This window comes from Triticum aestivum, chromosome 7A (genome assembly GCF_018294505.1).
Source record: "Triticum aestivum cultivar Chinese Spring chromosome 7A, IWGSC CS RefSeq v2.1, whole genome shotgun sequence".
In the NCBI taxonomy this organism is placed as follows: domain Eukaryota; kingdom Viridiplantae; phylum Streptophyta; class Magnoliopsida; order Poales; family Poaceae; genus Triticum; species Triticum aestivum.
In genome coordinates this window covers 126,301,592-126,316,483 of record NC_057812.1, presented here as the reverse complement: position 1 = coordinate 126,316,483, position 14,892 = coordinate 126,301,592, and the positions used below count along the sequence as shown (strand labels likewise).

Genomic DNA, 14,892 nt, shown 5'->3' with positions numbered 1-14,892 from the left:
ATTCTGAATAGTGCGCGGTCCTTCTGGGTTGAATTCCCACATATGGAGGGGCCGGCGTTTGCAAAGCTGGATTCGACGAACCAGCATGACTTGCATTACCATAACCAGACTGAAATCTCCCTCGAAGAGATCTCGAATACATCTCTGCAGTATTGGCACATCCTTGGCTGGACCCCAGCTCAGTCCCCTACTGATCCATGACATCAGTTGTGGTGGAGGGCCCGAGCGAAAGGTGGGGGAAGCTACCCACTTGGCACTTTGGGGAGCTGTGACGTAAAACCACTCCCGTTGCCACAATCCGGACACCTCTGGAAAGGAACCCGTTGGCCATGGAGCATCAACAATTTTGCTTATTAAAGCACCTCCGCACGCTGCGTACTGTCCCTCGACCATCTTCGGCTTCACATCGAAGGTCTTGAGCCACAAGCCGAAGTGAGGGGTAATGCGGAGGAAGGCATCACAGACGACAATAAATGACGAGATGTGAAGAAGGGATTCTGGGGCCAGATCGTGAAAATCCAGTCCGTAATAGAACATAAGACCCCTGACAAAGGGATCCAGAGCGAGGCCTAGTCCTCGGAGGAAGTGGGAGACGAACACAACGCTCTCGTTGGGTTCGGGAGTAGGGACGACCTGCCCTCGGGCGGGCAGCCTATGCGAAATTTCGGCGGTCAGATATCTGGCCTCCCTCAACTTCTTGATGTCCTCCTCCGTGGCGGAGGAAGACATCCACCGGCCTTGAAGGCTGGATCCGGACATGATTGAAGGTCCGAAGCACCTGACCTTGGCTTTGGGTGTTAGAACTCGAGGCGGGGGAGGGATTCGATTGAGCACGGGAGGGAAAAAAGTAACAACCTTGTCCCTTTATAAAGAGGGTGAATATCAAGCGTCCTCCTCGTGGCCGTTTGGGACTTGCCTAAAATCTAGGAGTCCTAGGCACGGTTGGGTTACCCACGTCCGTATTGATGAGAATCCTGTAATAAGGGGAACACGATCCCTGCTTTGACAAGACGTGTCAAGAAACCGCCTGGTGTTATGTGCGGGGCTGGTTAAATAAAAACGGTTCAAATAATTACCGGGCCGTGGCGTGATGTCATGTTGCCAAAACGTGTCAGCAGATTAGATTTGTGGTAATATTATTCTCTCTACGGTGGTATGTGGAACTTATTTTACAGGGTCGGACACTATCCTTGTATTCAAATTCTTCCGTGGTGTATTCGGAGGAGGAACCCGCCTTGCAATGCCGAAGACAACACTGCGCATCAGACTCATCGTCATTGAAGCCTGGTTCAGGGGCTACTGAGGGAGTCCTGGATTAGGGGGTCTCCGGACAGCCGTACTATATCCTTTGGCCGGACTGTTGGACTATGAAGATACAAGATTGAAGACTTCGTCCCGTGTCCGGATGGGGCTCTACTTGGCGTGGAAGGCAAGCTAGGCAATACGGATATGTATATCTCCTCCTTTGTAACCAACCTTGTGTAACCCTAGCCCCCTCCGGTGTCTATATAAACCAGAGGGTTTTAGTCCGTAGGACAACATACAATCAGACCATAGGCTAGCTTCTAGGGTTTAGCCTCTCTGATCTCGTGGTAGATCAACTCTTGTACTACTCATATTATCAAGAATAATCAAGCAGGACGTAGCGTTTTTTACCTCCATCAAGAGGGCCCGAACCTGGGTAAAACATCGTGTCCCCTGCCTCCTGTTACCATCCGCCTTAGACGCACAGTTTGGGACCCCCTACCTGAGATCCGCCGGTTTTGACACCGACAAGGGGACTCAGGATCTATGTCGGTGTTGTAGGTCGTAGGGTTAGGTTAGTTTTCTTGCGGTGGCGCTGTGGTGGTGATGACACTGTTGAGAAGAATATATAAGTTTCCTTGGCTCCTTCTCCACCTCGCCGGAGGCGGTTTCGTCGTCGACATTGAGGAGCGCAGGGCTTGGTCTGGTTGCCTGTCTTCGGATCGGTGGATCTATGTGTAGGAGTGGTTCGTGGTTCCTCTCGATAGGTGCAGTTTTCTTCAACGACGACGACAACGACAGCGGTTCTACCGGTGCGCTGGTCCTTCGAGACCGTAGATCGAAGTCTTCCCGTCTGCCAGATGGTCCGCCCTTTACAAGGTCAGGCCGGTTTCGGGTGCAAGGATGCGGCGGCGGCGGCATGACTGCGTCACGTTCCGGCAACTGGAGTTGTGTGGTGCTCTGTGGACTGGAATGTAATTTCTGGTTTCTTTGGGTCCTTTGTACCATTGTTGATACTTTATAATTGATCCGGGGGCCTTTTCACAAAATAAATAAATCTGGATTTTCAAAGATAAACTGAGGGAAATATGGGATAGCTACCTGCAAGGGCTCAGCAGGTTCTATGCGATGTGGTCCATATATATGGAGCTAACTGGCAAAAGGCTTCACTTGGTTTGATAGGCCTCCTAAAAGCAATGCTACACATACAAGCAATTTTTTTTACAGACTTAAGCCCTGTTCAGCTCTTCTCCGCTCCTCAACTGCAGCTCCCGGAGCGGAGGGAGCACCAGTGCAATTGCAGGGAGCTGCTCGAACCGAGCTCCTCGCGCGGAGCGGAGTTACAAGATCAGAGAGCTTCCGAACAGTCTCTTAGTTGCTGCCACCTTGAGAATTTAGGGCTGACAGCAACTAATTTATCTCACCCCAAATTCCCGGTATGGGGCCCATTCCCTCCAATCCGTTAATGTCATTACTCTCCGTAAGACTAAGTCTGTAAAAAAATTGCTTGTAAGTGTACCATTGCTCAACCTCCTAAGGACTGAGGCGGGGCCTATTATATTGGCTGTCTCTCTACCAGTAAAAAAAGGGAGGCAGCATTTTGGGCCAAAGTGAAGCAATTTTGGTAGGGGGCAGCCAATATTATGTGAGAATCTTTTTATATAAAATGTCATAGCGGCCATGCCCATATGCCAACAGATTTCTTTTCTTTGCGGGATAATAGATCCATCTCTATGCATATTGTGCGACAATATAGAATAGATCAGGTGTAATCAGCGAAAAAAGTTGGATCTTTAAGTTGCGAAAATCCCCAAAAAAATCATGCACATATATACCGGTTCATGCTGCAACTTTTTAATCATTATTATTACTATTTTCCTCCTGATAAATCATGCTACAAATTTAGCTGTGCGACAATATAGAATATGTCTGGTGTAATTAGCGAAAACAAGTTGGATATTTCCCAAAAAAATCATGCACATATATACCGGTTCATGCTGCAACTTTTTAATCATTATTATTACTATTTTCCTCCTGATAAATCATGCTACAAATTTAGCTGTGCGACAATATAGAATATGTCTGGTGTAATTAGCGAAAACAAGTTGGATATTTCCCAAAAAAATCATGCACATATATACCGGTTCATGTTGCAACTTTTTAATCATTATTATTACTATCTTCGTTCTGATAAATCATGCGACAGATTTAGCTGTGCGACAATATAGAATATGTCTGGTGTAATTAGTGAAAACAAGTTGGATATTTCCCAAAAAAATCATGCACATATATACCGGTTCATGTTGCAACTTTTTAATCATTATTATTACTATCTTCGTTCTGATAAATCATGCGACAGATTTAGCAAAATAGAGAAAAAAATTCGACGCCTGAGATATTCGAACTCTCGCGGGCAGAGCCCATGTACTTAGCAGGCACACGCCTCAACCACTCGGCCAAAGCGTCGTTTTTGGAAAATTTCTCACATAACTCTACATGTCTCTCTACCAAAATTCACCTAATATTGGCTGTCTCTCTACCAAAAAAAAATATACAAAAAACAAAGGGAGGCTGCATTTTGGACCATATATATGGAGCTATCTTGCAAAAGGGGAGTCTGCCTTTCTAAAGATTGAAACCATGCTGAACACAAAGCAACAGCTATATATCGACCCGATAAGCAGCCAGAAACAGGAGCATATTTCGTTTAAAATAAAATCGAATGATCCATTGCAGTTAAATCGACTGTACACACACAATTTTTTTATGCTCATCATATAACCTTTCTTAAGAACAATCACTACAAACGATAGCTAAGAAACTAAGAAAGCACGCACCGCTGACTCGTACATTAGTTCAACACAAAGCACTTCAACTAGTCTGCCCTCCGGTCACGGTCAGCATCACCGGCCTGCGGGGTCACGGAGGAGCCGGCGTCATCCGGAACGCCGACAGGGACGTCGGAGAAGGCCGCCAGGACGCGGCGGACGCTCATGCTCCGCATCGGCCGGAAGCTGAGCGACCTCGCCGCGCTGGCCGTGGAGAAGACGTCCGAGGACTTGCGCAGGATGAGGTAGACCAGCCCCTGCACGAGCGCGAACACGGCCACCTTGGCTAGCGCGTCGCCGAGCTCCGGCGAGATCGCGGCCGCCGCCTCCACCACGTTGCCCATTCCCTAAGAGGCTAAGAACTAAACCAGCTCAACTGGCCGCCGACGATGACAGTCGACGAGACTGCGAACCGGCGCGTTCGAACTGTGTAAAGTGGCTTACAGTCGAAGAGAATGTGCTCTGCTTCTGTGCCCTGTGTACGATTGGTCGTTGTTTATATATAGGGCTGGCCGGCACGCGGCTTGCGTCAAGTTGCCTTTCCGGCGGCGTGAGCCTTGCACGCAAGCGCGCGAAGGAGGTGGTGCAAGCCTCCACGTTTTGTTCCCACATCTGAACCTCATGGCCTGCCCTTGCCTTCGCTCGTCATCGTGTACTTTGTGTCTCTGTCACATGGACCTGTGTCTGGACGAACGGTCTCAACTCCGCTTTGGGAAGCGATCGTCTCCGAGGGAGTACCCTCTCCGAGGTGGCACGCATGAGTCATGGATAGCAGGGCCATTGGCTCGGAAGGCGCACTCTCCATTTGCTTGCGGCTAACCTCGATCGACTCGAAATGAGAAAAAGGCAAATCAATCGACCATTTTCGGGCGCTTTCTTGCTTGCCGGGCCCTAGCTAATGGCTGGAATTAGCAGGGCGGCATGCAGCGACAGGATAACGTGAGCTCACGTGGCGGCCATGTTTTCCGCCGGGACGCGGTGGTGGCGGTGGCCGGTTCTTGCAAGCCAAGCAATTGCATGCTCATCGATCGGTGGTTTATGGCGTCCAGCCCCATGCGCGCATGCTTGGCTCACAAGTCCATTGCTTGCTGCCACAAGGCAGCTAGCTGTAGCGTCTGCGATTTGCTCTGGCGAGTGGCGAGTCACCGGGAGTCAGGCGATGCTGCTCGTGGTCAGTTTTTGTCAATCGTACAAGGAAAGCCATTGCTTTGCCTCCTCAGGCTGACGTGTACACGGTAACACGGGTGAGGCATGTGGAGGCAAAATGAATTGTAAGAAAAAGCAATTGACGGCCAAAGAACACAATGACATGCTTTGGATACCAAGTCGAGTAGGATTATGTGAGAATCTTTCCAACGACGACGCTTTGGCCGAGTGGTTAAGGCGTGTGCCTGCTAAGTACATGGGCTCTGCCCGCGAGAGTTCGAATCTCTCAGGCGTCGATACTTTTTTCTCTATTTTACCAAATTATTGTCGCATAAATTAAAAGTTGCAACATGAACTAGCGTATATGGCTTTTTGGAAAGTAGTTACACCGGACCTATTATATATTGCCGCACAATATGCATAGAGATGGATCTATCTATGTAACCAAAGAAAAACCGTTGGCATATGGTGGCTGCTGCGACATTTTTATGTAACCAAAGGAAAAAAAATGACAAAGGACTTAATTTTGTGAAATTTGCTTTTGGAGGCTGAGTTCCATGGAGGCCTCCTTTTGCAAAATTCAAAATTCATGTTTTTACATCTTAAAAAATTCTTTAAAAAATACAGATATACACGGAGGCATAGTGTACATGTGTGTAAATTTTCATGACAAAACACATTGAAATGAGGGCTGTGCAAAAGAAAAAAAAACAAATCGAGGGCTTTTCATTTTGTGAAATTTGCTTTTGGAGGCTGAGTTCCATGGAGGCCTCCTTTTGCAAAATTCAAAATTCATGTTTTTACATCTTAAAAAATTCTTTAAAAAATACAGATATACACGGAGGCATAGTGTACATGTGTGTAAATTTTCATGACAAAACACGTTGAAATGAGGGCTGTGCAAAAGAAAAAAAAACAAATCGAGGGCTTTTCATTTTGTGAAATTTGCTTTTGGAGGCTGAGTTCCATGGAGGCCTCCTTTTGCAAAATTCAAAATTCATGTTTTTACATCTTAAAAAATTCTTTAAAAAATACAGATATACACGGAGGCATAATGTACATGTGTGTAAATTTTCAGGACAAAATACGTTGAAATGAGGGCTGTGCAAAAGGAAAAAAAAAACAAATCTAGGGCTTTTCAACACATGATACTATTCACCTCAAACTCCAGAAATTTGTCTTTTTTGTACATATGACAAAGGACTTAATTTTGTGAAATTTGCTTTTGGAGGCTGAGTTCCATGGAGGCCTCCTTTTGCAAAATTCAAAATTCATGTTTTTACATCTTAAAAAAATCTTTAAAAAATACAGATATACACGGAGGCATAATGTACATGTGTGTAAATTTTCAGGACAAAATAAGTTGAAATGAGGGCTGTGCAAAAGAAAAAAAACAAATCTAGGGCTTTTCATTTTGTGAAATTTGCTTTTGGAGGCTGAGTTCCATGGAGGCCTCCTTTTGCAAAATTCAAAATTCATGTTTTTACATCTTAAAAAATTCTTTAAAAAATACAGATATACACGGAGGCATAATGTACATGTGTGTAAATTTTCAGGACAAAATACGTTGAAATGAGGGTTGTGCAAAAGAAAAAAAAACAAATCTAGGGCTTTTCAATACATGATACTATTCACCTCAAACTCCAGAAATTTGTCTTTTTTGTACATATTGCATTTCAAGGTACTTCATCCTGAATTTTTACACGAATATACATTTCATCCTTGTATAGTTGCATTTTTTTCAGATTTTTTTAATCAGAAAGTTTGAATTTTGAATTTTCCAAAAATAAAGGGCTCCATGGAGCCCGGTCACCCAAACACCATACTCCTTAGTTTTGTTGCATTATGCTCACTTGCGAAATCCTAGATCGTTGAGACCCATGCCACAACTACAACCGCGACCGAACAAGTGTGCATGCTCAAGGCCGTGATGGCCGCTTCCGTCATTGAGCGAGTGGGAGAGGTGCAGAAAGGCTGCAAAGGCAACCGTCGCTGCCATCAGAGATATCTTCCTCCTCCTCCTCCCCCCACGATGGCGACAACCATGAGCCATCATATGTCGTCCCATTGCATTCCTATATATGTGTAGTTATCATAACCTATCTATATTTGTGTCGCATTAGGAATCTATCATTGTCTAGGCATATGTAGTGTGTCGCATCTACACCTTATCTATGCTATATTTGAATTTGAAGTTGGAAGTCTGAAAATTATGCCTTTCAAATGTTGTTACATTCTGTGACGTCGAAATATATTAGTTTGCCACATATTCATGTGAAATTGTAGTAATGGAGTCATACACACACAAATTACATATAAATATGAAGTGGGAGTCTTACATAACAAATTAAAGAGAAATATGAAGAGGGGGTCATATATATACAAATTAAAGAGAAATATGAAGAAGAAGTCGTATATATACACAAATTGAAGAGAAATATGAAAAGGTAGGGGGATATGAAGGCTTTACACGTTAGCTTTGGAGTTGATAAATATTTTTAAAGAGCCCCTTTGAAGTAAATATAAAAAGGCTCGGTTTTTTCGGCATTCTACAAAAGTTGCTCTTAGACTTATTTTTATTGATTTTTGTTTAAATGTTGCCTGATAGCTAAGATGAGTGAGAGAAAAAAATATGGTTGCATGTGCGTTGCATATGCATATTTACTACTCCCTCCGTTCAGAAATATAAGATATTCTAACTTTTTCTAAATTGAATGTATCTAGACACGTTTTAGTGTGTTTGTTTACTTATTTCAATCTGTATATAGTCCATATTGGAATATTCAAAAATATCTTATATTTGTGAATGGCGGGAGTAGTTATATATAAATCCTCGTGGGATCTTGTGTCATGGACCATGCATGTCTATCAATTTTGTCAATGTGAGTGATCAGTACATAAGTTAGCAGCTTTATAGTTCACATTGTGAATTTTTCATTACAAAAACTTTTCAAACTATCCGGAAGAAAAATCTTATGGGGTACAAGACGGCAAGGTTCAATATAATGGGCACAGTGACATGATGATGGCACTAACTCTGTTTTGGGGGAAATAATCAAACATCAAACGAAATGGGCTAGGCCTTTGTCGTATTATTGGGCTCAGACCAAAACGGGTGTATGGAGCCATTGTTTCACAAAATAATTCCCTCAAAAAAGAAAGGGGGGGGGGGGGGGGGGGGGGGGAGTTGTATCCTATCTGTATGCATACACTTGACTTGCGAATAACTTTGAAAATCAATGCTTTGCGAAGTTACTCATACGCCATAGCCGATTATCACATGATCTCACATGGCGCAAAAACATACCTAAAAGTTTCACTTAAAGCACCGATGACAAATTGACAAGAGAAGGAAATGATGCCACATGGTTCGAAAGAAAAAAGGATGCCACATCAACCATCACAGGAAAAGCTAGGCCCGATCACCTACGAATATCTCAATGCTTCCACACAAAACCAGTTACATTTGCCTCCAAATTCTGCTCCAAGAAACTAATTAAGTGCACTCTAGCTGACTATACTCGTCATATAGCACAACAGATTTAGTTAATAGCTGGCAGCTGTCTCTTTTCTCTGGTATATATACAAGCAATGCAAGTGTGGCGGGTATTGCTTACTGTAGAATATGTGAATTGCACGATGTATTGCTCTTCATGCATATGTACGTATATATGGTGTACAAAGGTGGGCCACGGACCTCAACTATACAAAGAACTAGGAGGCGGTCTCAATACACAATATGCACGTAACACATATACCCAACACCCCCCGTAGTCGAAGCGGCACCGCGGCTGACGCAAAGACTGGACCGAAACTCTTCAAATGACGCCGTAGGCAAGCCCTTGGTCATGATATCGGCAAATTGTTGGGAAGTAGGGACGTGTAAAACACGAATATGGCCAAGGGCCACTAGTAGAAAACAGGGCTTTGGTCCAGGCCGGGTCAGCCCATTAGTCCTGATTCAGTCCAGAACCGGGATCCATGGGGCCATTGGTCTCGGTTCATGAGGCCAGGGGGGTGGCCGGGCTTCGTGGGGCATTGGTCCCGGTTCGTCATGCCACTTTGGTCCCGGTTGGTGGGACGAACCGGGACCAATGGGCCTCGCTCCTGGCCCACCACCATTGGTCCCGGTTGGTGGCTTGAACCGGGACCACAGGCTTCCCTTTAGTCCCGGTTCATGCCACGAACCGGGACCAATGAGGTGCCTATATATACCCCTCACCCGCGAGCAGAGCACCCCAGTGCTCTGTTTTTCTCTGGCCGGCGAGGGGAGGCCTTTGTGGTGCTCTAGCTCACCTCCTATGCAAATGAGGTGTTCAATGAAATGCCCGAGCCACACCAGTTAAGCTTTCTCCTCTCGAAGCTCGACCTCAAAACTCCATTTTCCTCGAGATTTGTCTAGGTTTAGCGGCCCATCACATCCCACTCCCGTCTTCACCGCCGTCGATCGCCCGCACCGATCTCGTCGCCGGCACCACCGTTGTGAGCCTCTTGTTCTTATCTTCTTTCTGAAAGAAAAAATTCTTACTTTAGCTAGATAGATACTTGTCTAATTTTCTTACTTTTATTATTGCTTGTTATTATATAGTACGATGGTTTTGGTATCCGCCCCCGTCGGCCCTTGTCCTGACTATGATTCGGATGTGGTATATATTATCTTTTTATAACTATTTGGTTCATTTATTGTTTATGACAATTATGCCGACCAACGTGACATATATTTTATTTCTCTAGGAGGTAGTTGAACCAGACATTCCAACCGACCCTATTGTCGAGAGGTTAAATTTAGTTGAAGAAGAAAACAATTACTTGAAGGAAAAAATAAAAAAAATTGAGGAGGAGAAGATGATATTGGAGTTGCATGTTGCGGATGTCGTCGATGATCACAAGATCAAGATGGATGCAATGCGGTGAAGATGAGAAAGATTAGAAAATATGCCATTCATACCGAGGCTTGGTATCATTATGCCGTTGGATCAATTGTTACCTTGGTTGCGATTATGATTGCATTTGTTTTCGCATTGAAATGTTTTACATAGTTTCAATGTATGGTTTAATTAATTAGATGCTCTGGAGAGCTATATGTTGTTAGATGAGAACTATGTATGTACTTTGGTTTTAATGTGATGATGAACTTCTATTAATTTGGTCACTTAATTATCTATTCATGATGTTTTGTAATGGTTTTTGACACACTTAATTATATATAATGCACGTAGATGAACCAGCAATGGATGTACGGTGAAAGACACACCTCCGAGTACATTAAGGGCGTGCATGATTTTCTCGAAGTGGCCGAGGCAAACAAGCAGAATGGTTTTATGTGTTGTCCATGCCCTAAATGTGGGAATACGAAGTCTTACTCTGACCGGAAAATCCTTCACACCCACCTGCTTTACAATGGTTTCATGCCACACTATAATGTTTGGACGAGGCACGGAGAAATAGGGGTTATGATGGAAGACGGTGAAGAAGAAGAGGACGATGACAACTATGTGCCCCCTGAATACGGTGATGCTGCAACGGGGGAAGCTGCTGAAGATCAAGAGGAACCAGACGATGTGCCCAATGATGCTGCAACGGGGGAAGCTGCTGAAGATCATGAGGAACCAGACGATGTGCCCGATGATGATGATCTCCGCCGGGTCATTGTCGATGCAAGGACGCAATGCGAAAGTCAAAAGGAGAAGCTGAAGTTCGATCGCATGTTAGAGGATCACAAAAAAGGGTTGTACCCCAATTGCGAAGATGGCAACACAAAGCTCGGTACCGTACTGGAATTGCTGCAGTGGAAGGCAGAGAATGTTGTGCCTGACAGAGGATTTGAGAAGCTACTGAAAATATTGAAGAAGAAGCTTCCAAAGGATAACGAATTGCCCGACAGTACATACGCAGCAAAGAAGGTCGTATGCCCTCTAGGATTGGAGGTGCAGAAGATACATGCATGCCCTAATGACTGCATCCTCTACCGCGGTGCGTACAAGGATCTGAACGCATGCCCGGTATGCGGTGCATTGCGGTATAAGATCAGACGAGATGACCCTGGTGATGTTGACAGCGAGCCCCCAGGAAGAGGGTTCCTGCGAAGGTGATGTGGTATGCTCCTATAATACCACGGTTGAAACGCCTGTTCAGAAACGAAAGAGCATGCCAAGTTGATGCGATGGCACAGTGAGGACCGTAAGAAAGATCGGAAGTTGAGAGCACCCGCTGACGGGTCGCAGTGGAGAAAAATCGAGAGAAAGTACTGGCCTGAGTTTGCAAGTGACCCAAGGAACGTATGGTTTGGTTTAAGCGCAGATGTCATTAATCCTTTCGGGGAGCAGAGCAGTAATCACAGCACTTGGCCCGTTACTCTATGTATGTATTACCTTCATCCTTGGATGTGCATGAAGCGGAAGTTCATTATGATGCCAATTCTCATCCAAGGCCCTAAGCAACCCAGCAACGACATTGATGTGTTCCTAGGCCATTAGTTGAAGAACTTTTACAGCTGTGGAATGGAAACGGTGTACGTACGTGGGATGAGCACAAACAGGAGGAATTTAACCTGCACGCGTTGCTGTTTGTAACCATCAACGATTGGCCCACTCTCAGTAACCTTTCAGGACAGACAAACAAGGGATACCACGCATGCACACACTGTTTAGAAGAAACTGAAAGTATATACCTGGACAAATGCAGGAAGAATATGTACCTGGGCCATCGTCGATTTCTTCCGACCAACCATCAATGTCGAAAGAAAGGCAAGCATTTCAAAGGCGAGGCAGATCACCGGAAGAAGCCCGCCATGCGTACCGGTGATCACGTACTTGCTATGGTCAATGATTTACACGTAATCTTTGGAAAGGGTCCCGGCGGACTAGCTGTTCCGAATGACGCTGAGGGACACGCACCCATGTGGAAGAAGAAATCTATATTTTGGGACCTACCCTACTGGAAAGACCTAGAGGTCCGCTCTTCAATCAACGTGATGCACGTGACGAAGAACCTTTGCGTGAACCTACTAGGCTTCTTGGGCGTGTATGGGAAGACAAAAGATACACCTGAGGCATGGGAGGACCTGCAACGTTTGCACGAAAAAGACGGCATGCCTCCGAAGCAGTATGAAGGTCCTACCAGCTACGCTCTTACGAAAGAAGAGAAAGAAATCTTCTTTGAATGCCTGCTCAGTATGAAGGTCATGACTGGCTTCTCGTCGAATATAAAGGGAATAATAAATATGCCAGAGAAAAAGTTCCAGAACCTAAAGTTTCATGACTGCCATGTGATTATGACACAATTGCTTCCGGTTGCATTGAGGGGGCTTCTACCGGAAAACGTCCGATTAGCCATTGTGAAGCTATGTGCATTCCTCAATGCAATCTCTCAGAAGGTGATCGATCCAGAAATCGTACCAAGGCTAATGAGTGATGTGGCGCAATGTCTTGTAAGTTTCGAGCTGGTGTTCCCACCATCCTTCTTAAATATCATGATGCACGTCCTAGTTCATCTAGTCAACGAGATTGTCATTCTGGGGCCCATATTTCTACACAATATGTTCCCCTTTGAGAGGTTCATGGGAGTCCTAAAGAAATATGTCCGTAACCGCGCTAGGCCAGAAGGAAGCATCTCCATGGGCCATCAAACAGAGGATGTCATTGGGTTTTGTGTTGACTTCATTCCTGGCCTTAAGAAGATAGGTCTCCCTAAATCGCGGTATAAGGGGAGACTGACTGGAAAAGGCACGCTGGGAGGGGCCTCAAGAATATGCAGAGACGGATATTCTTGGTCTCAAGCACACTACACAGTTCTACAGAACTCTACCTTGGTGAACCCGTATGTCGATGAACACAAGAACAGTCTGCGCTCCAAACACCCGGAGCAGTGCGACGACTGGATTACATGTGAACACATCAGGACTTTCAGCAGTTGGTTGGAAACACGTCTCAGAGGTGACAACACTGTTTGTGATGAGCTGTACTTGTTGTCCAGGGGACCATTGACTGTATTGACTTACAAAGGATACGAGATAAATGGGAATACATTTTACACGATCTCCCAAGATCAAAAGAGCACCAACCAAAACAGCGATGTCCGCTTTGATGCAGCGACCGAGAGGGGAAAGGACACATATTATGGTTACATAGTGGACACATGGGAACTTGACTACAGACATGATTTTAAGGTCCCTTTGTTTAAGTGCAAATGGGTCAATCTGTCAGGAGGCGGGGTACAGGTAGACCCACAGTACGAAATGACAACAGTGGATCTCAACAATCTTGCGTATGCAGACGAACCGTTCGTTCTAGCCAATGATGTGGCACATGTTATCTATGTGAAGGACATGTCTACCAAACTGAGAAAAATAAAAGATAAGGAAGCGAATACATCATACGATGAGCCAAAGCGCCACATAGTTCTTTCAGGAAAAAGGGACATCATGGGAGTGGAGGGCAAGACAGACATGTCTGAAGATTATGAAAAGTTTCATGAAATTCCTCCCTTCAAAGTCAAGGCTGACCCAAGCATCCTAATAAACGATGAAGATTATCCATGGTTACGGCGCAATAAGTAAATGACACAAGCGAAGAAAAAGTGAAGACTTTCTCCCGCAACTATTATGATGATACCATGCCAACTTTGTAACAGACGAGTATGATACCATTGTCCGTTTTGTACATGCACATGCTATGTGGATGAAATTATGATACCATGCCAACTTTTAACTTTTTCAGAGTTCATTTGAAATGCTTTAATGTCTTATGGTTCGGCCCTCGTAATACCATTATTCAAATTTTAACTATTCAAATTTGAAAACTAATGGCACTAACATAAAGTTTATAATTTTTCTGACCTAGAAGCAAAAACAATTAAAAAATAAAGCAAAAAACAAAAGAAAATAAATAATGCAAAAAACAAAACAAAAAAACTAGAAAAAACTATTTTTATAGTAAAGTTAATCACAAACTTGTGATTCACACAAATTTCAAAGAATTCAAATTTTAACTACTTAAATTTGAAAACTAATGGCACTAACAGATAGTTTATAATTTTTCTAAAACTAATGGCACTAACAGAAAGTTTATAATTTTTCTAAAACTAATGGCACTAACAGAAAGTTTATAATTTTTCTGACCTAAAAGCAAAAATAATTAAAGAATAAAGCAAAAAACAAAAGAAAATAAATAATGCAAAAAGCAAAACAAAAAACTAGAAAAAAACTATTTTTGTAGTAAAGTTAATCACAAACTTGTGATTCACACAAATTTCAAAGAAATCAAATTTTAACTATTCAAATTTGAAAACTAATGGCACTAACAAAAAGTTTATAATTTTTCTAAAACTAATGGCACTAACAGAAAGTTTATAATTTTGCTGACCTAAAAGCAAAAAGAATTAAAAAATAAAGCAAAAAACAAAAGAAAATAAATAATGCAGAAAACAAAACAAAAAACTGAAAAAAAACTATTTTTCTACTAAAGTTAATCACAAACTTGTGATTCACATAAATTTCAAAGAATTCAAATTTTAACTATTCAAATTTGAAAACTAATGGCACTAACAAAAAGTTTATAATTTTTCTAAAACTAAAAGTAAAAAGAATAAAAAAAGCAAGAATCAAAAGAAAATAAATAATTCAAAAAAATAAAAATGCCACCTATTGGGCCACACGGCCTGCATACGACTAGAA

The 14,892-nt window shown here is 43.5% G+C and overlaps 1 protein-coding gene and 2 non-coding genes across 3 annotated transcripts; 1 reads left to right on the top strand and 2 right to left on the bottom strand.

The window, feature by feature from the left end:
• Positions 1–3,629: 3,629 nt before the first annotated feature.
• TRNAS-GCU (transfer RNA serine (anticodon GCU)) lies at positions 3,630–3,711 on the bottom strand. Its single transcript has one exon. It is a non-coding gene; the product is annotated as a tRNA-Ser (tRNA).
• Positions 3,712–3,946: 235 nt separating this feature from the next.
• Positions 3,947–4,543, bottom strand: LOC123151569 (uncharacterized). Its single transcript, XM_044571254.1, has one exon. It carries the CDS (start codon positions 4,415–4,417, stop codon positions 4,121–4,123), a length of 297 nt encoding a protein of 98 aa, XP_044427189.1. The 5' UTR covers positions 4,418–4,543; the 3' UTR covers positions 3,947–4,120.
• An 890-nt stretch (positions 4,544–5,433) lies between these two features.
• Positions 5,434–5,515, top strand: TRNAS-GCU (transfer RNA serine (anticodon GCU)). The gene has a single exon. It is a non-coding gene; the product is annotated as a tRNA-Ser (tRNA).
• The last annotated feature ends 9,377 nt before the right edge of the window (positions 5,516–14,892 follow it).

What these genes read in the sequence shown, in the direction of transcription:
- LOC123151569 (XM_044571254.1), bottom strand. Translation starts at nt 4,417, where the DNA reads ATGGGCAACGTGGTGGAGGCGGCGGCCGCGATCTCGCCGGAGCTCGGC.